Source organism: Paramisgurnus dabryanus, chromosome 1 (assembly GCF_030506205.2).
Source record: "Paramisgurnus dabryanus chromosome 1, PD_genome_1.1, whole genome shotgun sequence".
Classification (NCBI taxonomy): domain Eukaryota; kingdom Metazoa; phylum Chordata; class Actinopteri; order Cypriniformes; family Cobitidae; genus Paramisgurnus; species Paramisgurnus dabryanus.
In genome coordinates, this window is record NC_133337.1 from 53809155 (window position 1) to 53832049 (window position 22895).

Sequence of the window (22895 nt, forward strand, 5' to 3'; positions counted from 1 at the left end):
TCAGTCCATTACTTTCCTCTTACTGCTGTATTTAAAATATCCCATCAGTCCATTACTTTCCTCTTACTGCTGTATTTAAAATATCCCATCAGTCCATTACGTTCCTCTTACTGCTGTATTTGAGTCAGCAAGTGCTTGTCCTGAATAGTTCTGTCCTTGGAGACTCTATCACTATCCAAACTCCAGCAGTGTTAACAGTGAGGTGGTGGGCCTGTCCGCTCACTACTCCCATTTACTTACCCTGACACAACTTGACATGGTTGATATAGTTGGAGATCCAAGCGTTCCGGTGCATGTTGACAAAATAAACACAGTGGTGGACGCCAGACAGTAAAGGAAAGAGAAAAGGTAAGAGAGATTGTGATGTGAAGGGCCAAAGAGAACGAGAAATATGGTGTGGAAAAGGAAAAGAGAAAGGGAGACAAAAAACGAGAGAAAGAAAGAGAGCGAGAGAGTAAAGGGAGGGGACTGCAGAATAGCAGCAGTGCCTAAACTGCAAGGTGATGCAGAGTTAGCTGCAGCGGTCCTGGGACGCTCAGAGAAGGGAGGTGGAGAGAGAGAGAGAGAGAGAGAGAGAGAGAGAGAGAGAGAGAGAGAGAGAGAGAGAGAGAGAGAGAGAGAGAGAGAGAGAGAGAGAGAGAGAGAGAGAGAGAGAGAGAGAGAGAGAGAGAGAGAGAGAGAGAGAGAGAGAGAGAGAGAGAGAGCAGGAGGGAAAGAGAGAGGGAGACATAGAGCAGGAGGGAGGCAGTCGGAAGAGACCAGTAGAAAGAGAGAGAGAGGAAAGCAGTATTTCTATTAACTAAATGCTAGCAAGGAAACAACAGTGCTAAACCTGCTTAAAGATCACTTATCAGATTAAAGTCAAAATATAGGGGCTGGGGGACAAGAGAGACAGATAGAGAAACCCAAGAAATAGGGACAAAAGAAGGAAAATACACAAGTAGGAAAGTAGTGCTTATATGCATTGCACAAGCAGCTGCATAAAAGTATGCAGTCTTGCTGCTGTCTGTTGAGCAGCTGAAAGGGTGAGAAAGTAAGAGAAGATGAGCGTGTCAAAGAAACAAGAAATTCCACTCATCTCGGAGCAATGACATGCTTATGATGAAATTGGGAAACATTTGCCAATACATACTGTCTTTCAGGGAAGGGCAAAATAATAAACAAATCATCATTGGATCTTCCGCCTGCTTTTCCATTAATTCCCAATATCCACATAAAAAGGTTTTTATTTTTATCGTCTTGTTTTTACAGCTTGATTTTTTGTGCAGTTCAAGTAATGAGTTTTGTAAAAAGACATGTGCACTTCAGGGTTCAGAGCAGTCAATCTAAGAGATTTTCATGAAATAGTCACCCATCTGACTCAGAAAGAAAGATAAGATTATAAGAGAGAGTGAGTGAGTGAGTGAGTGAGTGAGTGAGTGAGTGAGTGAGTGAGTGAGTGAGTGAGTGAGTGAGTGAGTGAGCAAGTGAGTGAGCAATACTGGGGAAATATTAAAATGGATTTTAAAAAAGAAAAAAGGAAAGTTTTTTAAATAAGTTTTTAAAACATTACATTATGAAAATATCAAAAGGATATTTAAAAAGGGCAGTTAGTCACCTCTCCATTTAAGCTTAGAATGGACTAAAATTGAAACAATTTTAAACATTTGATGGTATCTAACTGTACACGTTTCTTTGGTGGTTGGCCAATTAAAAAAGGCCATTTGCATACAAAATTTTGAAAGTTACAGTAGCAAAAACAGCTCATATTCGTCCAAAGTCCTATTTGTTACTGGTACAAAAAAAAACACATTATTCATTTTGAAAGAAAACAAAATAAAATAAATGTATAGTGGGTGACCGAGGAACATCTTTTACATCTCTTTTATTGTGTCTAGACAAGGTTTTTCTTTAAACTTTAAATGAAGATAAAACTGAGATAGGGCTGCATCGTTTGAATAAGAAAAGTTTTTGTTTACATCATACAGTACTGTGCAAAAATCTTAGGCCACCATGCCACAAATAGATTTGTTGTTTTTGCAATGTTATAGTGATCATATATCATTGTTTCTCAGTCTCTTTAATAGAATACATTCAGAAAATACAGGAAAACTGTATAAAAATGTAAACTGATGTGTCAAGTTTTTAGGGTAAACTCCCTTAAACTTTAGCCTGGTTAAAACCAGACCATTCTCAGTAGTAACCGAGTTATGGTCTGGCAAAGCTTCATAGACAAATCATTTCCAAAGGGGCGTCATCAATGGACGTCTCTCAAATGCCTCTGTGTCCAATTGGATAGACCTAAAACCAATCACAGCGATAAAGGAGATGATGTATGCAGAGCTATATCAGACTTTTCTTTTAGATATGAAGGTTTCGAGTGTTGTTCTTTGCTCGGGTTTTAACGGAAAGGAAAAGTTTAAATTGTTTAAAACAGACGCGATAGCTGATTCGAAAGAATGTTCCACGGCGGCATCTTTGTAATGTAGAAAATCTGCTTCACCGTCGTTGCGCTGTCGCCATCGTGTAAAGCCTGCCCCAATGTTTCTGGTTGGTGCCACGCAGAGGTGTCAAGTAACGAAGTACAAATACTTCGTTACCTTACTTAAGTACCTTTTTTGGGTATCTATACTTTACTGGAGTAATTATTTTTCAGACGACTTTTTACTTCTACTCCTTACATTTTCAAGCAATTATCTGTACTTTCTACTCCTTACATTTTAAAAATCGCCTCGTTACTTCTATTATTTCGGCTTGTTTGCTTTTTTTCATTCCGGCTTGTCATCGTTAAAAAAACCTATTTTGATAAATTGCATCATCCAGATAAATGCGATTGTGGTTGGATGAGAAGTATAAACATACACCATTCCGACACCCTATTGGTTTGTACGCAATCCCCGCCCCCCCAGCTGACTGCAGATGATCAAAAGTTTGTTCGATGCTGCTGCACAGAGAAACATAAAAGAACCGCGAGAGCGATTAGAAAGAATGCGGAGCAGTTTGCTCTCGCGATGCTTTGATATCAGCCGCCATCCGTTTGTACAGTAACAGAACGCGGCATTCTGTCTTCAAATGGAAAAGTACGAAATAAAACTCGCGCATCACTTTCAGGTCAGTTCACATTCACAAGCCTGTGTAAATATATAGCTGTCTGCTGACACCAACTCATCTGTGTGATTTAAATAGTGTAACAATACCAATTTATATCATATAACTTCAGTTGTTCAACTTAAATGACATTGTGCTGCGTTGCGTTTTGAAGCATGGCAAAGATATCTATGCTAAAGACATCTGTTGTTTTGTATATGCTTATAACTACCCTAAATTTTATTTGCATTAACAAAACCTACTTAGCTGAATGCTTGAGTGTTAAATCAATCAAACACATAACCATACATACCAACTTTTGCTTTTGTTAATAGACATCAGCTGTTTCCTTAAACATGACTTTTTGAATTTACTTACAAGAAAGACATTTAGTAATTCTCCTTAATTGCTTGGATTTATACTGACTAAAGTAAAGTATACTAAAGTCCATTAGCTACACAAGTACAGATACAGGAATATAGGCTATAATATATAATTGCATATTTGTATAATTGTAGTTTGTGTTGCTGTCAAAATAAAATTTTAAATGAAAACAATACTAGCATATTTCTATTCTCACACATACTATAGTTGTGTGTGATTTTGTTGTTTTTTAACTAAAGAGGGCACCACTGTAGAAGTTTTGCCAGCAGCGGCCCTGCTCTGAAGTTTGACTTTTTGCACCATTACAATATTTATAGGCAACTAGTCATCATATCTTCCTCTCTATGGAACACATGTTAATGCTCAGTAGTACACATATGGTTCTTTAATGCAGTGGTTATCAAACCTTTTTTTTTCGCGCCTCCCTTGTGTACAGTGGATTCCTTCACGACCCCCCAAAGAAAATGTATGACATAAACATTCTAAAACTTACAATTTGAATTAAACAAAACATATTAAATTATACAATGTATTGCTTTTGTTTAGTAGCCTTATTTTTTGAGGTTTAATTACACAGAATTTATAATAAAGTAATGTATTTCATAAAATATTATAAAACTGGGGCCCCTGGCACCATCTCACGGCCCCCAGTTTGAGAACCACTGCTTTAAAGGACAAGTTCGGTATTTTAGACTTAAAGCCCTGTTTTCAGATTGTTTATGGTCAAATAGAATGGTTTTGACTGAAATTTCGTCATTTTCGGCTGCCCTGAGAATTTTCGCGTGTTTGTGTTTCAGCTCAGACTTCTACAATGGGTTTATAGGTGCACTGGAACAATCCTTCCTAAAATGCATTAAACTTTCGTTTACAAAGACGTGAAACTCACCGAGTGGTCAGGGGTGTTCACTGGTATGCTCACACAAAAATCGCTCCAAAAGACGCATTCCAACAGGTTTTATCGTAGTTTTTACCAACTCCATTGACTGTATTAGACGTCCTGTGAGGTACGGTATTACTCCGCGCCGGTAACTTTGTTTCTATTCTTGCAATTGGCAAAGGCAGATTAGCGCCACCTCCTGGGCTGGAGTGTTTATTATTCAAGCTCTAAGCGGAAGAATGTACGGGTGTGAGGCGTTTGGGGAAATAGGTCCACAAGTTAACAACGAATGCTAAAACAGCTGTTGGAAAGCATCTTTTGCAGCGATTTTTGTGTGAGCATATCAGTGAACACCCCTGACCACTCGGTGAGTTTCACGTCTTTGTAAACGAAAGTTTAATGCATTTTAGGAAGGATTGTTCCAGTGCACCTATAAACCCATTGTAGAGGTCTGAGCTGAAACACAAACACGCGAAAATTCTCAGGGCAGCCGAAAATGTCGAAATTTCAGTCAAAACCATTCTATTTGACCATAAACAATCTGAAAACAGGGCTTTAAGTCTAAAATACCGAACTTGTCCTTTAATGTATTTGTTCGCATTGTATTGAAATGCGTTCATTTTTAATGGGCATGTACCGTATGTGGTTGAAACAGATAGTCTAGTGCAGGGGTAGGCAACATGGAGTGCCGGTGTCCTGCAGTGTTTAGCTCCAGGTCTAAACAAGCAGACCTGAACAAACTAATAAAGGTCTATAAAGTCACCTGAAACTACAGGTAGCCAAGGTTTTATAAGGGTTGGAGCTAAAATCTGCAGGACATCGGCACTCCAGGACTGATGTTGCCTACCCCTGGCCCTAGTGCATCCCAAATTGTTTAACATTAACATTTTTAATATAACAATATAGTTATTATGGCCTTTAGAAACATGTTTTAGAGGAGATAGGGTAGTGCACAAAAGGCCCCTGTGGTGCGGCCTAGGCTTTTTTCCGTAATGAAATTTTTTCCTTACATTACTTTTACTTTTATACTTTAAGTAGTTTTGAAACCAGTACTTTTTCACTTTTACTTGAGTAAAAAGCTTGAGTTGATACTTCAACTTCTACAAAAGTCTTTTTTAACCCTAGTATCTATACTTCTACTTGAGTAATGAATATGAATACTTTTGACACCACTGGTGCCACGATTTCTCTGCATTAGAAATGGGCTTGAATGCCCTCTTTGCCAGACTACTTGCAGAGCAAATCCTGGTTTTCCCAGGCTACTTCCACTTGAGCAATAGTAGGAAACTGCAGGATCTCTAAACATAAATAAAATAAAATTCTAATTTCAAATTTTAAAGAAATTTTTACTTCATTCTGCTCAAAAATGCTTTACATATTTCCTGTATTTTCTGTTTGTATCTTAATAAAATAGATTGAAAAATAATTATGGATGGAAATTAAAACCTCTAAAACTGGTGGTGGTGGCCTAGAACTTCTGCACAGTACTGCATATCTGTGTAATAAGTATGTATATATAAATATGCACACATGCATGTATATATTTAAGAAAAAATATATTTCAGTATTTATATATATATAAATATACATACACATGAAATTCTTAATTATATACACATGCATGTGCGTGTATTTATATAATCATTACAGTACATGCACAGGATGTAAACAAAAACTTTTATTCTGCAAACGATTAGACAGCCCTAAACTTAGGTGATTGTGTTCGACACCACAGAAGAAACAAAGGCCACCAGCCATGACTAAAGAGGTCTCGCTGTTTTCAGGTCTCTGGAGGTACGGAATTTGGTTGTTCTTTTAGACGAGTCCTTAAAACTTGATAAACAAATTTCCGTGATGATTGGATTGAGTTTTTATCAGCTACGCCTTCTATCAAAAAATTAGGCACATTTTAACTGACAAAACTTTAGGGATGGCATTTCATGCTCTAATCACCTCTCGTTTACTGCAACTCTCTATATTGTGGTGTTGCCAAAACTCAAATGGCCCATCTTCAACTAGCCCAAAATGCTGCTGCCAGTGATTCTAGGCAGATCGTTCCACATCTGTGGCCCAGAGATTAGATTAGCACCTCTCTATTTTTAAGGACTATTTGTTAAGTACTTTTTAAAAACTTATTTATTTGGCCTATTAGTCATTTCCAGTAATTGTTTAATTTAAATTCTTTCTTGTATTATCATCATTTTATTTATCATTTTTGGCTTTTTTTTGTACAGCACTTTGGTCAGTCCTATGGCTATTTTAAACATGCTATATAAATAAAGTGAACTTGAACTTGAACAAGGAAAGGACACATGGAGGCAGTATGAGCAAAAGAGGAAGGGAATGACAAACAAGCCATTATGGAATGGACTCTGGCTGACCGTCTAACCAAACAGTAACGTTCAAGCAACTGGAGTATTTAGGCACTGCTGTACATGCAGAATGGCATTCACCCTGCACTATTTCTGGCCTATTATCCTGAGTGCAGTGTTTCCACTGCAATACTTATCAATGCCATGCACACAAACACCCTTAAGGACAGCTTATAGACCAAAGAAATGAGACCCATCAAAATCAAGAACGTGTCAGTGAGTGTCTCAAGCAGCCTGAGAAATCAGCTGCTGCTGCTGCTGTTCTGGACACAATTAGAGAACTTTACGATCCAGAACATCAGCATCTGATAAAGCTCCAGATCAGACCCTATAAACAGATCATGATCAAAAAATCAGGGGCATTCCAAAGACTAAGCTAATAACTAAATTAAACCGTCACTCTATCATGATCTAACTGATGATAAAGAGACAACGTCACTTCAAGGATGACATCTGTTCTGTCCTGTCATTAGACTAATTCGTTCGAGACTTTCCCGGTTTCTCATATGACAAATAGTCCAAATGTGACATCATCCCCCAATCCATAGCTCACCATCTAATGATACGCTCTCACACACATGTACATGTGCTTCGTATTTAGAGCTCAAACGGCTGGGCTCGGTTTTACCCTCTGCACGCTACAGTAGTAAATAAAGTGGTGAATGGTGACAATAAACTCACACAAATAGAAATAAAGAGGAATTATGAGGCAAATTAAGCCATGGCTCATGAAGTGCCAAGACTTCAATATCAGCTTAAGAGTTTAAGAAAATGTTAGTCTAAGAACTGGTTCCAGTGTACGAGATGATGTCATAATTCAAAATTTAGAGACTTGGGCTGTGTCCGAAATAGCCCCTGTACCGTACCCTCATGCGTTATTCCCTATTACTTCACTATATAGTTATATATATAGTTCACTCGAATGAGTGAATGAAAACCAGTGAGTCATTTCGCCACACACTTGCAGTGTGGGCGCCATCTTCCGCCAAGACGCGAGAATTCATTTGGCACGAGTCTCCGTTCATCGGTTGTACACTTATTATTGTGGTGCATTGTGGGATTGAATAAGTGCACTCAATGTTCACTATGGAGTTCAGACAGCACTAAAAATGGATGTTTCCTCAAATGGTGCACTATTTCAGGGTATAGGGGCTATTTTTAGACACGCCCCTTGGACTTGAAAATGATGGTGCAGTTGTGCAGACCTGCTTTTGAAAATGATCATCTTCATTCATACAGTAATGTCAATGTCCTGGAAGACAAAACTTGGGTAACTGGGGTCTTTATGATACAAGGATTATGTAAATAACTACTTTACATCTCACACATGAAAAGCAATCTAATAAAAAGACAACACTTAACTAGTATTTAAACCAAATGTACAAATGAACAAATTATGAATAATTAAAATATGACAAGTGCAACTAAACCCAAGGCTGTGGTATAGAGCAGCAGTGTTTGTAAACTCCATTACATAGGACTCCCCTCCCAGGACGTTTTGGTATCACCGTCTCTACATATAAAAAACGTCAAATACAACTAATAAGCACTCTTCCATTAAAGGGTGGTTCAACTTCATGCGGCTCTGCACAAAACGATCAGGGTGTGACATCGCAGTACAGCGAGAGCAATTTAAACGGATATGGAGTACTCATCTCTCAAATTACGCTCGCGTGACTGTGATGTCACAAGCCAATCAGTCTGCGCAGTGCCGTTGAAGTCGAACAAACTTGTTTTTCTAACCGAAACACTAACAAGCTGATAAACTTAATCTGGTGTTTTATATAATGAGAAGTATAAAATATTTGGAAAGGAGCGGTCAGTCACGAGAACTGGAGTAAAAGTTGCCATGAAACGGAAGACGCTATTGTTTTATTTTCCCCATCGTGACATATTACTAAGTGAGACAGCTTCTAAAATAAAATAAAAAGGTAGGACGAGTCTTGAATTCATCCATCGAGGGCTTATTGGATTGTTGGAAGCGCAATCGCAACAAAGTAAGCGTTTTAGATAAAAAATTATGAGGGCACATGAATTTATAAAAAATATTAAAGCTCACAGATAAGTCAAAGGTAAAAAAAAAATCCCAAAAATTTTAGTTTTTAATTTTATGGCAACTTTAAGAAACACCGGTCTAGAAAAAGCTAGTAAACTATCGTTTAAATTCGATGTGTTCTGACATGGACCAGATTTCTTAAAGGTGACATAGAATGATTGAACGAGGTATTTATCCTTGTTCTGTGATGTGACATGTAGACAAAAATTTTTTTTTGTTTGGGTCTGTAATGCCTTAGAAGCTTCCTAAAAACCTCTCTCAGATAGCTCTATTAGGGTGGGGGATTTTAAACAAGTGGTTTTGCACCTATTTGGCTCCCCCTACTGGCTTAACTTGCAATCTCATTACTGATTGGCTGACTTTGCAGCAAATTATTTTAAAGTGAGGGGCAGTGAGATGCCTGTGATGTCATAAGCATCAGTTTTTCAGATTGGGCCGTTTTCTGGCTGACATTTCTAAAAGAGGATTTTCTATGAGACTGAGATGTTTAGCATGTCTAGCACTTATTGTATGTTCGTGAATGCGGGTAGACTACCATTATTCAACAAAGACAAGGTAAAAATGGTTTTTTATTCTCTGTCCCCTTTAAATGATCAACTTTTATAGTGTTTCAAGCCAGGAAAAAAAGCCTGTTTTCTTTAAAATAAGCTTGTTCAGCCTATTTTTTGTTCTTAGCTATTAAAGTTTCGCAAATTTTATGTGCGCTTGCTTTGTTTATTGAAAAAGTGTAAAAACAGCAGACCCGCACAATGCACATATACATCCTTGTCATCTGCAATAGCATATGCCTAGCCTGCATAATATGCCTTCTCAATAGAATTGTGATATATTGTAAGTCAATGTTTTTCCTAACATCAGAGTTCAATCTCATGCTATAAGCATAACGTATGACACAGAGGGAAGAACCGATGATGACCCATGAAAACATTCTGCTCTATTTAACCAGTATGACTTCTATAGTGCTTGATATATGACACATGACAGATCAAAGTCCTAAGATTGGGAGGTGACTAGTAAACATTCATCGAGTCTTGTTTCAAACATTGGTCACCTGATCAAGGTCAGTAATATGCAGCAGTACAAGGTCAGTTAACTGTTCGCTCAATTCACATCACGTTTAACTAAAATTATCACACACACCTCTATCCTAAAAAGGGAACGTGTATTCTGAGTGGCTGAGTCTGGGTCACAGTTTCTTTGTTTCCCTTGCTTGGATGGCTGGGCTGTCAGTGGTCTGGCGGCACCTTTGTTGAAAGCTTGTTGAATGTGTGTTTGTTTGAGTTTCATTAGTAAATAACTAGCAAACTAAGTTTTGAAGTGCATACGCTGTACAGTATATACATTATATACATAAAATCAAAACAAGAAGTATACACACATGAAAATGCATGAATCACTCTACACACATTCACCACAATAATAAATTCTGACAATATAACTGATAAAACTACACAAAACCTTCCAAAGAAAACAAATAAGTTCCCAAGCATTACTCGTTTCACATGTAAAGGATTAAAACTTTTAGGTAATATTTGTCTCTCAGAAATACACAAACAAAGTCATAAGGTCCTATTTTAATGCCATTAGGTAAAACCCAAACCGAAACAGATCTTTGGGTTATGACTAGAGATACAATATTTCTATGCCGATACTGATATTTGATTACTTAGAATGACATATACCGAAACGATAATTTTGCTTTATACTTCTTGTTTCAAAGTATTGTATTACATTGACAGACTTGCTGTCCACATTGTGTATCACAATTGTTCAGAACCGATCTGTGCGTCCTGTCGTGTTCTTGATTATCTGCTGCACTGTTTCTATTAGTGATGCACCGATGTATCGGCCGCCGATATTTATCAGCCGATTTTTTATGAATTTGAAACCATTGGCATATCGGCAATAGCACGAGAAAGGCCGATACCGATTGTTTATTAAATAAATGCATAAAGAAATCCATTGTATGTAAAAAATGAGTTAATGTTGTTAATAAAATAAATGCTGAATAGCAAAAACCACCTATGAAGGTTGTCATGCTGTCTTATTATATTTGTTTTAGCTTAATTTGTGCCTCCAGTGTTTCCCACAGGATTTTGAGGAGACTGTGGTGGTGATGACGTCACCCGCTTATTAGCATATGTGAAGTCATCATGTTGTGTTTGAGTTTGATCTAGTGTTGGCACCTGAAATATGTTTCACTTCTACTCTTTGATCTGTATCTGTATTTGATCTGTATTATATATCAAATTATATTTTAAGCCGAATTAAGCTGTTTTAAATGGTGAAAATAAAATGTAAATGGGAATCATGAAAATTCTATTTGTGGGGGCCAGTGTTGATTCTGTGGTGGGCCACCACAAATAAATCAATGTATGGGAAACACTGGCCTCTCTTATTATGTTGGTCAGTTGAATGTTAATTAGATCAAATCCATGTTCAGTAAAAATAATTTGATGCAGAAATAAACTAGCTAATAGACCAACTGTATAGTATTGTATACAAGTGTTTAATATCGGCATCGGCCAGAAGTTGTCTGTTTAAATCGGTATCGGGCCAAAAAATCGGTGCATCCGTGTTTCTATTGCAATGACGTCGCACTGGCACGACAATCTGCTTCGATGTCTGACTTTGTAAAAACTATATTCCCCAAAATGTGGACTTTCCCAAACACCCCTATCATTTTGTCAGAAATAGACTGTTCTAAAGTTCGCACTGGGGTTGCGTTTACGTGACGTGAAAGCATGACGTAACCAAAAAGCTACACAAATGCGATCAGAGTGGTCAGACTGAAATTAATTTGCAGGAACTGCGGATATGGATTTCAAACCACCTCTGGTAGTAGCCTGAAACGGATTTTATGCAATTTTTGTCCGTTCACACGTTATAAATGTGATAGGATTTGGACTGACAGTGTGAACAAGGTCTTAGTCAATGTCCAAAAAATGCTTATATCTGCCAATACCAATTATAGGCCGATATATCGGTGCATCCCTAGGTATGACTATTGTATGATGTTTCTAAATTGTCATTGTACAATGTCAAGTCAACATACACATCTTTGGGCACAATATGCAGCTTTTTCAAGAGGGAACAACAATTTTCCAAAAACATTTTAAGAGCCTTGCATTCATTGCAATTAATCTAACTTGTTTTGAACAGAAGAATGTGTCCTGTGACAACATCTAGAAGATTCAGATATATTCGAATTTCAAGGGCTCTGAGCTAAACACAGTTTTAAGGCATGGAAAGTCAGGTTGAATTTCGTGAGTTGTACAGTGACAGTAAGCGCACAGAAAATGCTCCAGTTATCATCCTTAAGCCAGATAATAGCTCATTGTTAGCCAGTCAGGCTTAGCTAAAGCTCAAGTGAGTATATTTAGCGTAGGACTAGCTAATTTACAGCTAGCACATACAGTAAGCCTGTCATACTATTAGGAGTGCTGACACAAATACTCTACCAATGGAAACTAATATTGCAGTGTGTAGATGGAGTTAAAGGAAGCTAAAATAGTTACAGAGCTTACAAGCTTATCCAGGGCTAAAGAAAGTGTTTTCATTGCATAATCATATCTGACTTTATGGGTAAAAGATTTAGACCCTACAGTTTTTTATTGTATTTTGTTTGTAATTTGTATCTGCCATGTGTATGTGTCTATTTTGGTCAGAAAAGTCTGATGGAGAGAGAGCAGGTGGGGTCACTGGACAGCTGTGGAGCATGAGGCTTTGCTATTTAGGCTAACTGTCATGCACACACCTTAGCAACAGTACGTACGTAGTAAAAATTATGATTTTTCAATCACATCATACACGTTCACCATACAAAGTCACCTACTGGAACAGCTCCAATACTATATAACAAATATTAAACTGCCACAAACTATAAGATATTTAGATCTATAAATAAAATAATGTCAAGCCTACATTACAGAACAAAAACAGGTCAGAAGTGGGAGCCAATGAAACTTTTCAGGATTCAAAAAACACACAGCAGTCTACACAAGCAGTTTAAATGGCACTGTCTTGTATTAGCTGCTGTCTTTCTGTGTCTGTCTCATATCAAAGATCACTCAGGCTAAGTGTCTACTACACAGTCTCTGTGCCTTCTAGGTCACAGATTTTGACCCACTTTGCTTACAGTGAATAGAAACCAGATATCCTGGGAAACAGACATACTCAAAATCATGTCAAACTATACCGTTAAAATAATTTAAAATCCCACTTTAAAGAAAAAATAAGTTACAAAAATAGCTAAAAGAGGAATAAACATGTCCAAACTACTTACTGTAAGTGCAGTAACTCTTGTTTCAAACGTGGTTTCAAGTGAGTCTACCCAACAGTCTCAATTGTTCTGCGTTTTAATCATGAAAGGGTTAAACAAGACTGAGACATGTTCACTGCTCTTCGAAGGAGATGTATCAGGTCTGGTGAAGGTCATGAAAGCAACAAGCAACAGGAAAAGGGGAGGACAGCAGTGGAGCACGCGATACTGGCACATATACACACAAAGCACCCCTTCACTGTCAATCATACTCCTTTCAACAGAAGTACAGCAAAGAAGCTAAAGCTTCACATGAAGACAGACATCACAGGTATTTAAATATAGCACGGTGCTTTCCCACCACTGCAATGCCATAGCAGGCCTTAGAGAGGGAGAGAGAGGGGGGGAGAGAGAGAGGGAGAGAACAAAGTGGAGTTTGACAAAGTGATAGTGCAAGTGAGTGCAGGCAAGACTGAATGCAGATCCTGAAGAGATACAGTAAGGTTTTCCTACAGTTAAGGCCATGGGTTTCGATCCCAGGGAACACACATACTGATAATACATTTATAGATTTCCCTGTAACTCCCTTTGGATAAAAGCACCTGCTAAATACATGATATGATTGGTGAAATACAATAAATATCTTGGTATTTTGTACAGTGTAATTAGCCTGGGTTAAATTCCCATGCTGTCATGCATGCAAATTCATTCACGCTGCAAGTCTACCATGGATAATTTTCCCCCTGAAATAGGGAAACAATCACAGAACGGGGAGGGGGCAGCAAGACGATGACGACATCTATGCGACACACCGAAGCAGTTTTTATCCAACACGGCAGCAGACGCGAAGTTACTTTTTGATGAAGCCTTAGATAGTGTTCTAAGTAGATTTGAACGCAAGTTTATTTTTTTAAAAAAGAGCAACTTTTGCCGTTAAACAATTTTATATCCAAGAAGGGTGTTTGGATATGGCAAGACATGATAGCCACGAAGTTTTATAGGACCATCCTGCTAGGCATCGTCATCGACGAAGTCCATTTGACTTATAAATAGTAAGGGCTCTCTCTTACACCCGGCGCAATGCGCGACACAAGTGTCTTTTGCTAGTTTCCACCCTGTGCAATGATCATTTTCAGGTTTAGCGCCACGTTGTTTAAATAGCAAATGCATTTGCGCTCATTTTTGCTCCCTGCAGCGCCCATGGGCGTTTAGTTGTAAAAACGAGGTGTGTTCAGGCGCATTGTTGGCGCGTTGCTATTTCGAGGCAACTAAAATAGACTACGCCATTGACCAACAAAAACCTGGTCTAAAGTCTAAAGTCAATGGCGCAATATGTTTTTTTGTTATTTAAAGAGCGCGTTAGTAATATGCGCCTATAAATGGATCGACAACGCGGGTTTGCTTATCGCATACATGAATGTGCAGCAGCACAAAAACGCTTTTTAATATCAAAGATTAAAGGATTGAATGTAAAAGATTATTATTGAGTCTCTTGGACATAAATGAGGACCGATTATGAGACGTTAAAAGGCACAAAGAGCTGCTTCACCTGCAGCCTGGTAAGTAAGTAAATAAATGCTTTGCTTTAAACAAATGCATCTGTTTTTAAATGTTTTTTTTTTATGCTACCTCACGGATTTATTGTATATGATGACTCTGTACCTGTGGATATGGTGGGATGAGAAACATTTTTAAGTAATGCTTAAACTGACGCTGTCCAAGTGCTGAAACGCAAGGAGAGCCGTTTGTAAATTCTTTATTTGTAACAAACAGGAGATAAAGTATTTTTAGAGTACAAACCTTTTCTTACATACTTGTAAATTATTTTTGATGATATTGGATAGCCATACATTTAAAGCAATTAAAAGCCTGCTTTTTACTTCCATGACTAAAAGAAAACTGGTTTTAAAGGTTTTAATAAAAAAAATAATTTCAATACAAGTGAAAAACAACACAATTATTTAACGTTCATCTTAAACTGGGGATCTTCTTCCTCCGCTTAGTTTTTCAGCTTACAAAGTTCGTCATCTAAATAAGGATTAGACATAGCGCCAGCGCAGCTGGTTTTTAAAGGAGATGATAGCTGAGACTCTCATTGGTTTATTGCACATTTCGCCTAAAACATACCCATTACTCATTGAAAAAAAAGACCCACCATTTTCGACCGTGCACTCGGGGCACAAACCATTTTTCCCGTCGTTAAATTAGCAAAAGTGGATTCGGACACGCCCATTTAGACGTTGCGCTGTGCGCTTTAGACAATGTGCTTAGATCGTTAAAATAGGGCCCTAAGTGTTATTTATTAATATCATATTGTCATTATGCCTGTAGCCTACCTAATGTGGTTGTCACATTGCCACTAAGTTGTGTTGCTTTTCAATATGTTGACGCTTGAATTTATGTCACTTTAGATCCGTCATCTGGTATAACTGAAACAATTGGCTATGAGCTACGTACAGACACATTTGATCGACATTTGTAGCGCCCAATAAACGACTCTGGGCATTCGAAAACCAAGCCTAAAATACAAGAAAATGAGCATGTGGTTCCCAGACGTCGTCTCATTCTCTATGAGACTGGTCTGGTGTTAGCCAGGCTATAGTGTAATAAGTGTTTATATGCCTCATGTCTAAGCCTCATGTGAGATATCAATCACCAAACAGTGTATGATAAAAATCAAAGACAGAGTTTTCCTCTGTGTTTGAAAATATACATCTGCACAACATGTAAGGTGGTTGGAAAGCTTACGTCTAACCTCATTGTGCCTTTCTGGCAGAGCATCTGTTGCAAAGAATTATTAAATTCTTCCGTATCAAACCATACCGATATTGAGGTACAGTATTGTCTCATCCCATATCCCCACGAGAAAATAATACCAATATACCACCAAAATTCTAAATACATTTGTACCACCCAGCCCTAATACAAATGTATTATCTATTTGTTATTATGTATAAATACAAATGAAACTGTAAGCTTTTGTACACACAGACTCTAAATGCACTTGTGCCAAATGTTGCTTTTAATTCTTGTCTAGTTTAATACAACATTCTTCATTGCAGCCTATATGATCAACACTAGTTAATTATAAAGTTGAACTGAGTTTAAATTATATGCAATTGTAACAACCCCACACATTTACTGTAATTTAGTCTCAGATTTTAAACCCCACTGTACATAACACAAAGCTGAGCTTACCTGGTCTTCTCAGACTCTGCATTCTGGTATAGAGAACCAATGGATTGCTGTCTCCAGTCCAGTGCATAAAATGGTTAATTTTACTGGTAATAGCTTTTACAAAGTATGTCAAACTCTATAATTGCATTTTGTTGCCTTTTATATCCAAGCTTCTATCCGTAACCCTTGATAAAAAAGATGATGAGCTGTTTCCTCTCCCAGCATAAATAATGTGCTCGCTGCACACTAAACCAAGAGAAGAAGCTTTAGTTAAAGTGATGACAGTAAGCAGGACACCACTTAAGTGTCAGAATGAGATAAAACAGATTAGGGCTCTGTTCAAGATCATTTCAATCTGTAAAAGTGAGGAGGGGAGCCAGATAAAGAGAGAGAAGTAGATCACATAGAAAAGTGAGAGAAATAGCTGGTGAATATAGCAAACACCATCACCTGTATTTAGCCTTTGAGACCATAGCTCCACCTAGTGTCCCTTTCCTAGCTTCCCACAAACACACATGCACATACTTTTTCTAATTTACAGGACATTGCCCAGTAAACATGCACTTTTTAAAGAAATGATTGGGCATAAATGTGATAATGACTTTATTTCACAATAAGCCTGAATCTCGAAAAAAAAACTTGAATGTTTGTACACTTATTACAATCCATAGTCTTGTTTTTATTACCCTAACTGTTATTGTTGTAAATGCTGTTGCATAGGCTAGCAAACATGCACTAAAATGTAACCAAGTAAAAATAAAGTATACTTATATATAAGTTAAAAATATACTTAAATACCAGCCAGTAGATGAGTCAATATTTGAAATGGATAAAAAAAACTTTGATAAAAGTTGATCCACTTCAAATGTTGACTAGGGATCGACCGATATGGATTATTTTTTTGTGCCGATGCGGATACCGATTTTTGTTTCATCAGCCTTAGCCGATGACCGATACAGGCCGCCGATTTTCTTGAGCCAATATTTGGAGCCGATACTGCTTTTGCTCACTCAATTTACATCATAAAAATGACATGATGATGAATATTACAAGTCTCAATTTAAAAAAGTAACTTTTATTGAACTTAAAAAAACTATATTTAACAAATAGTAAAAACAGGTGAGGGTGCTATGGAACCATGAACTGCACCTCCACAATGACGAGGAACTATCAGCAAAGGATATTGATTTCTAGCACTTTACTACTATTAAATATATATAGAGATGAGAAATAAAAACTAGCTCTGTGCAGCTATGATCAGCTTAGGCCGAGCTTTCGATTTTGTCATTGAAAGGTTGGTTGTTTTTAGTCACATGACCTGCAATCGCTCGCGGCTTCCAGCACTCTGTCTGTAAATAATGCCGGAAAAAATCGGCAAACACAGCAGCCACATATCGGCTGATGCCGATATACATAAAACTCGCAAATATCGGGCGGCCGATTTATCGGTCTATCACTAATGTTGACTAGTGTATTTGAAGTACATACTAAAAAGTATAAAGAATAAATATCAGCAATACCTAAATTAATGTTTTGCATATTAAGTACAAAATTAGTGTGTGAAAAAGTACACTTTACTAAGTGTACTTTAAAGAAGTGTAATTTAGTGGGTACTCTGTGTATAACCTTTGTAATGTTGAGCATATGTTTGCATTTCTTATTATCTTGGTATGGTTTTAGTTCTTTTAACTTTAATTATATTTACGATTTTTAAAGATTATTCAAGGTAATTTAATTAAAAGGGACATTTCGCAAAACTTTTTTAAGATGTCAAATAAATATTTAGTGTCCACAGAGTGCGTATGTGAAGTTTTAGCTCAAAATACCCCACAGATAATTTATTATAACATGTTAAAATTGCAATTTTAACACAAACATTGCATTTTAACATTGCCCTTTTTTAGCCACAAAAATTTGGCTTCTTTAGTGTGTCCTTTAAAATTAAAATGAGTTGATATCTGCACTGTGGTTGGATAGTGAAAGATTAAGGGGCGGGGTTATCCCCTTCTGACATTACAAGGGGAGCCAAATTTCAATGAGCTATTTTTTCACATGCTTGCAGAGAATAGATTATCAAAACTAAGTTATCGGGTTGATCTTTTTCAAATTTTCTAGGTTGATAGAAGCACTGGGGACCCACCAATAGGACTTAAACATAGAAAAGGTCAGATTTTCATGATATGTCCCCTTTAAGTGTATCTTGTGTAGCATCTTGGCTCTAGAGAGAGGGTTTCGTTTCACTGTTTACAAGCTGTATGGTTAAAAATGAAAATAAAGCTCTGAGTTTGCCTTTAGATGGCTCAGACATGTCAGTATCAAGATATCCGTGTTGCCAACAGGACCAGTGCATGAACATGTGTGTCTTTATAAGGTGTCCTGTACAGATCATGAGCAATAAATAAATGCATGAACTAATAGTCAAACCATTTGTTTAAAACTTTAGCTGGTGAGTTATCAGAGCACTACTATGCAATCTAGAAGCTATTCGGCTCGGCTTGATGGATGACATCAGTCTGTGTTGTTTCTTACACACATGCTTATCAATCAAAATACTATTATACAGTATGATTTTCTAAATTTAGAGTTGTAAGCAACGTAAACTTGTTCAAACTCTGGATAAACATGTAAAAAGGTTTGCAGATAATCAGACTGTCCTACAGACTGTTGAGTCTCATAAAAAAATTGATATAAAATAGGTAATGGAGGTCTGGCTAAAATGTCAATGCATATTTATGGGAGAAATTAAACATTTGCAAGGGTTTACAAATCTCACAGAATTGCACAACACTACTCTCCAAACCCCTATATTCACACTCTATCAAATAGTTTAGGAAAATATGAGCTTGCACACACACACACAAACTGGAATTTATGCTTGCTTACAATATTTGTACATTTTAATGTGACTGTACTCAGCGAACATTATACACATCAATGATCTATAAGACAGGCCAAAGCCTTGTGTACTAAAGGCAGACAGAGACAATATACATTACTCTGAGACATACAGGCTTATGTGCTAAAGAAGAGCCAAACAAGCCCAAAAGTGAAGAAACAACAGCACAAGAAAAAGTTTTGTCATGGAAAGGGTGATTAACTTTACCTCTCATCATGCTCTTATCCTTCAGGATTTCTCTCTATGGGCACCACAAATGATCTACGAGCCGAGGCTTTAGACCCAGCCAGTGACCAAGACTTGCATCCCAAAGACTGAGGTAGGAGTCAGTGGAGAGATAGGAAAGCCAAAGGGGATGGTCTGGGATTGACCAGGACTACCCAGAAAACTGAGTAACATGTGACAAGACAATGAGTCCAAAACTGTTATATGCTTTCATACCAGCATGTGTATGCCACCACATGGTGTTTTGTAAAAGGTTAACCCTTAATCTGGCTAGCTGTCTGACTTGCATGGTGAAAAAACACAAATTGCAAGAGAGCTTGTGGCATTAGGAAGAAAAGAGCAACGGACCATAAAAAAATACAGTGACTACCCCAAGTTAGGGGCACAAAGCTGGCCTTTTTTATCATGAACTAAAATGAACGGAGACAACTGTTCATTAGAGTGCCTCGAAAATCATGATGAAAAAAACTTTTAATGAGGATAACAAGTGGTTCACTGTAGAAAACCGTTTTGTATAAATAATGTGGACTGATGCCAGATGGCCCATCTGAACACACACGCACAATCAATGGAGACTCTTTATTCGTTTGGACATCTGCATCACCCTTTGTCAACAATGAACTGAAAATGACCACCCAAGGTAACCAGATCAGATCTCTGAACAAGAAAAACCCGAAATTTATTAATAAATAAATATACAGTGCAATTCTAAGTTAACTAATCTAAACACTGAAGCATTGTGCAGTCTTAATCTAAAGCTTAAATGCAGGGTATCTGATTTGATCCAGAAACATTTTTAGTTATGCTGGTTAAAAGTCACCTCACATCCTGATAGCAATCACTATGTTAAGTGGTTTAAATAATTTTTATAAATGCGTGTCATCTGTGAATTATTGAACTTGGACCGAACGCAATAATTGGATGCGTGCAAGTTTGCCCCTCATCTGTGAATGTGTTTTGGATATGCCACTGCGCACCCTGTTCACGCAGACACCATACATCATACATCATCAGCGCGTTCACGTGCGCTCACCTCCCGTCAGTAAACAGAGGGAGAACGGCAAACTTTCCTGCTGAATTGACAACCTGCATAGAAGCCACAAAACAAAATATGTTTTTTAAACCAACTACGACAAAAAAAAAAAAACACGTCTGGATTAGTGATGCTCATATCAGTTAATTTTCCCGACCGACAACCGTAGCTTCTAAACCGAACATTAACCGTTAACTGATAAGATTTTAATATGAAATTGTCATTGAGTAAAAATACAGTTGACGGTTGTCTGTGAACTAGTAAAAACAAAACATTTAATTTGAACGTGCAAACAGCAGCCACAGATCAACAACAGAACCAGGATTCATACATTATTAGATATTCACGCAACATTACCTTATTAAAAAGCACGCGATCGGTCCAGTAGATTTATATCCAAAGGACAGATTGTCTCCGTTTCATCTACCACAGTGGTCATTTCTAAAGCAGGACGCTTTTCAGAAAGTTTTGGTTTTGCGTCGTCTTTGGTTTTACGTTGTGCAAACAGCAGCCACAGATCAAAAACAGAACCAGGATTCATACATTATCAGATATTCACGCAACATACCTTGTTAAAAAGCACGCGATCGGTCCAGTGGATTAATATCCAAATGGCAGATTGTCTCCGTTTCATCTACCACAGTGGTCATTTCTAAAGCAGGACGCTTTTCAGAAAGTTTTGGTTTTGCGTCGTCTTTCTCCGTTTGTCCAAAAAGAGCTAGATGTTTATGGTTAGGGTCAGAGGCCATCAGCGAACGTCTGTCCGGATGTGCGCAGACGGACCGCGTCATCTTGCGCGGACACGCGCGCGTCTCCGTTCAGCTTCCAAACGGGCATACAAATGATTTCTCATACAAATGATTACTTTATCAGACCGTCAGGGCAGCAATCATTTGTGTCATTTACAGGACATTCACAAATTAAAGATAGAAAAGTGGCGAAATGTCTGTCGCCTCATGGCGACACACACCATGTATTAACAAATATTTTTTATTTTAACTGATAATGTTAATCGGTCATAATTTCTTACCTTCGGTTAACGGTTAAACGGTCAATGTGAACATCCCTAGTCTGGATCAGCAAAGGGCAAAAACCAAATGAACATCTGTTACTTTACTGCTTTACAACAAGATGCAAACAGCTATGGGAGGCAAAGGGTCTTAAAGGGTCATTGCAATGTTTATGTTGGTAGGTAGGTACGCAACAGGATTGTATTTAAATGGATTCAGATATTCTACTTTGATGAAACATTGATTGCTTATGAAGTTTGTGTTCCTTTACAAATTAGTGTAACAATATACTTCTACGTCTACAGTATCGAAAACGTGCTTTAACTAATTCCGTTTTAAAACAGTTGTTCATGTTGGTTATTTTGGTAATGTTAGTTTTCTCACTGGTGAATGAGACATGGGATGTGGACCAGTGATGCGTGGGCCAATGTATAAACAACCCGCACCTGACCCGCATTTTTAAAAAGTAGTACCTGTAATTGCCCGCCTTTTTTAAAAGTAGTAATTGTTTAAAATAGTTAATTGCCTTCTTTATTTCAAACGACCCGACCGACCGCAAACCGAATATCATTAAAAATATTTTTTGGATGACTCGTAACCGCGGCTGACCGCAGGCACTCGCTCATTTCGGTATTTTGGAGGAGGCGTGGCTTTAGATGCCGATTTGAATGGAGGGTGGGATCTTGAATTCAGTGCTATTAGGCTACCGTTAGCATTTTTCAAAATCATATACCCTGCCTTTAAAAGGCAAACATTGTAAGAGCTTTCATAATGTTCTTTCAGATTTAATATATCCAGCTATAACGAAAGAACAATAACACATTTACATTTATGTGTTTGGCAGATGCCTTTATCCAAAGCGACCTACAATGCATTCAAGGTACTCTTTATCAGTGTTTGTTCCCTTGGACCGAACCTACATCCTTTTGCGCTGCTAATGCAATACTTTACCAAAACATTACAGAAACAGTAACAGATGGATTAAAAGCACCACTGCAAATGACCAATTACATCACAGCTGTTCTCAACATCTGTTGTATCTAATGCTTGAAGAAAGATAAGCATCCTTGACAAGAGCCATTAAATAGATTTACCATGCCTTTAACAATCTCTTGATTTAGTTTTTAGGGCATGCTAGAATATGAATGCTGGATTATTCATAAATAATTTTTTCACATATTTTGCATTATTGCAGCACCTTTCTTTCCAATCTTTCTCAAATGCTTTATTGTAACTACTATCTCTTTGTTGCCCCCCCAAATGCTCAGTCTACTCTGATTGGTCAAGCAATCAGATATACAAGATATTGTGATGTTTAAATATACAGAAGCAGCAGACTGTAACTTTTAACAAGCCATTTGGTGTAGTTGTAAAGCAGTGTTTTTTTTTCTCCATTTGAAAGGGACTTTTAGTTTTGTAACTGAGCTTTATATGCTTAAACAGCAAAAGTATACATTAAATAAAGTTGAAATGTGAAAAATCATAAAAGGAGCCCTTTAAAGCAAACAGTAGTCTACAAACATACTGTATGGTAAGAG

At 37.5% G+C, this 22895-nt stretch overlaps 1 protein-coding gene across 23 annotated transcripts in view; it reads right to left on the reverse strand.

Annotated features, from left to right (window-relative positions):
- The window catches only part of svila (supervillin a), a 100677-nt gene that overhangs the window by 64939 nt on the left and 12843 nt on the right, over positions 1-22895 (reverse strand). For 9 of the 23 annotated variants that reach the window (XR_010521248.2, XM_065242321.2, XM_065242325.2 and 6 more), the window contains exon 1: positions 241-501. The exons of 1 other annotated variant lie outside the window; for it this stretch is intronic. Coding sequence is in view for 20 of the 22 variants with exons in the window: in XM_065242321.2 (XP_065098393.1) it covers positions 241-295 (55 nt within the window). In the remaining 2 variants the exon portion in view is untranslated. Of the gene's footprint in view, positions 1-240; positions 503-13040; positions 13207-19296; positions 19322-22895 lie in introns of those variants that run through there. 13 more of the 23 variants (XM_065242314.2, XM_065242315.2, XM_065242317.2 and 10 more) reach the window with 7 other exon arrangements.